Below are 2,551 nucleotides of genomic sequence, written 5' to 3' on the forward strand. Positions count from 1 at the left end.
AGCTATTGGGTTGTTTTGACCCAGCGGTTGGGTTCAAAACAACCCAACCGCTGGGTCAAAACAACCCAATAGCTTGGTTTGTCCCTTTTTAACCCAGTATTTTTTTTTAGTGCACACACACACACATTTAATTGATTTCTTTCCCAAATTGCATTGACTGCTCTAAAATATGATACACCAATGTTTCAGGAGTTTAGGATACCGAATAGGACACATGCTTATTCAATAACTGTTTTATTTCCTACTTGGGTTCCAAAGCATCGTTAGATGACACGCTCTAAAAAATGCTGGGTTAAATACAACCCAGTGCTGGGTAAAACAGGGACAAACCCAGCAATTGGGTTGTTTTGACCCAGCGGTCGGGTTAAATGTTTAACCCAGCCTTCTGGGTAGTAACCCAACCGCTGGGTCAAAACAACCCAATAGCTGGGTTTTTCCCTTTTTAACCCAGCATTTTTTTTTATTGCACACACACATTTAATTGATTTCTTTCCCAAATTGCGTTGACTGCTCTAAAATATGATACACCAATTTTTCAGGAGTTTAGGATACCGAATAGGACACATGCTTATTCAATAACTTTTTTATTTCCTACTTGGGTTTAAAAGTTTAACAGTTCTTTCCAAAGCATCGTTAGATGCCACACTCTAAAAAATGCTGGGTTAAATACAACCCAGTGCCGGGTAAAATAGGGACAAACCCAGCAATTGGGTGGGTCAAAACAACCCAATTGCTGGGTTTGTCATAGCTATGCAAAGATTTGATTTAAAAAACAGTATCATAGCTATTGAACTATTTCTTGTTATGATTTTAAATCTGTATTTAACCTCAGAACGATCTCAAAGTAAAAAAAGGTGCTAAAGTCTGATTTTGTGGTGGCTGTGCTTTAAAATTAAATTTTTAGAATCAAACTTAATTCAAGTTTGACAATGATCAGTGTTGAGTACTACTGTAAGGTTAACCCTTCCTGTTTGAAGATGATTAACAGTTGAAAACATTCATTAGAAATTTTAGATAAGTAATCAAATATAACCAGTTACATTAATAAAGTAATTGAAATAGTTACATTACTTATTACATTTTAAATTGGGTAACTTGTAATTTGTAAACTATTACATTTCCAAAGTAACCTTCACAACACTGACACTGAGTGGGGGGGGACCCGCACACCCGCACAAACATATATAAAAACACTTTTCATAAGAAATAATTTTGAGTACAGTTTTCATTTCACTTGAGGGTGCACAAGTGCACAATTAATGTGAAATAAAACTGAACTTAGCACCGAAGTATTGAATACATATTTAAGTATGCTAGATTGTTGTCACATGACCTCATTATGCACATTATGCACATTTCCCAAATTGGCTTTCAGTTAGCATCTCAAAAAAATTTTGTTTTGCATTTTATTCCTTTTTATGTAAAAATGCCTTACATGTTGTTCCCTTACAGTTGAGCCACGCAAGCTCTTCAGTTAAAGTTACTGCAGAACTTCTGGTCGGTGTGAGCGGTTTGGCTTTTGAAGCAGAGATCTCGAGTACAAACTCTGGCTTTAAACAAGTGCTGATGTTCAATCACTCAATACCTCAGGTAGTGGAATTATCTGTCAGTCCTAATATTATATCTCCTTGTAAAGGTACAATCTCGTTTACCGATTTTCAGCGAAATCCAGTCATTTCAAAAGGAATCCAAACGATCTGGAATTTCGAGTGAGGGCAAAAAATTTCCCCATGCAGTTTTCACATTGGGTTCAAATTGGTCACTCAAATATATATATTTTTTTTCACGACACCATTGACAACGAACAATGGACCTTGTTGACCACAAAAATTTAGCAGAAATTTTACTCATTTGCAGTGCTGGGTAGTAACTGATTAATGTAATCTGGATTACATAATCATATTCAAAAAATTAAGTACTTGTAATTAGATTATATTACATTTTAAAATACTTGTAATCAGACTACAGTTACTTTTTTATTGATTACTTGATTACATATTACAATTACATTAAAATGTACAAATTCACATTATTTCTTATTTACATGTAGTGCAGGGATTTTTTTGTCAGCTGAACCTTATTCAAATAATATATTTATTAAAATACCCCCTGAGATTTTAAGGTAACAAGTGAATAACTAATTAACACATTTATCATGTTCATGGTTCTCTGATATTAGTTTATGGCCACATTACATGCAGGTAAACACATAAAATATTTAACCTTTTTTAGTGAGTGTTTATTTTAATGATACAATTATTTATTTTAATTTTACAATTTTTATTTCATTTATTAGCTTTTCATTAAAAAAAAAAACACCTGCTGTAACTCCTTCACAAACTCCAGTTTGGGAAACCTTGACATAATGTAATGTTCAATGCACTTCATGCTGAATAGAATAGATTTTCTTTCTTTAGAGTTAGGTCAGAAGTAATCTAAAATACGTAGTCCAATTATATTACCTAAAATGTACAACGTAATGTATTATGTTACTGACTACAATTTTTGTCATGTAATTTGGAATCTGTAACGGACTACAATTTATAAGTAA

General features: G+C 33.1%; 1 protein-coding gene across 1 annotated transcript in view; it reads left to right on the top strand.

Moving 5' to 3' along the window:
• The window catches only part of LOC107568620 (uncharacterized), a 26,764-nt gene that overhangs the window by 8,770 nt on the left and 15,443 nt on the right, over positions 1-2,551 (top strand). Inside the window, exon 13 of the mRNA XM_016254583.1 lies at positions 1,453-1,590. Within this exon, the coding sequence (XP_016110069.1) occupies positions 1,453-1,590 (138 nt within the window). The remainder of the gene's footprint in view (positions 1-1,452; positions 1,591-2,551) is intronic.

Source organism: Sinocyclocheilus grahami, unplaced genomic scaffold, assembly GCF_001515645.1.
Source record: "Sinocyclocheilus grahami isolate Dianchi unplaced genomic scaffold, SAMN03320097.WGS_v1.1 scaffold1264.1, whole genome shotgun sequence".
NCBI classification, from domain to species: Eukaryota; Metazoa; Chordata; class Actinopteri; order Cypriniformes; family Cyprinidae; genus Sinocyclocheilus; species Sinocyclocheilus grahami.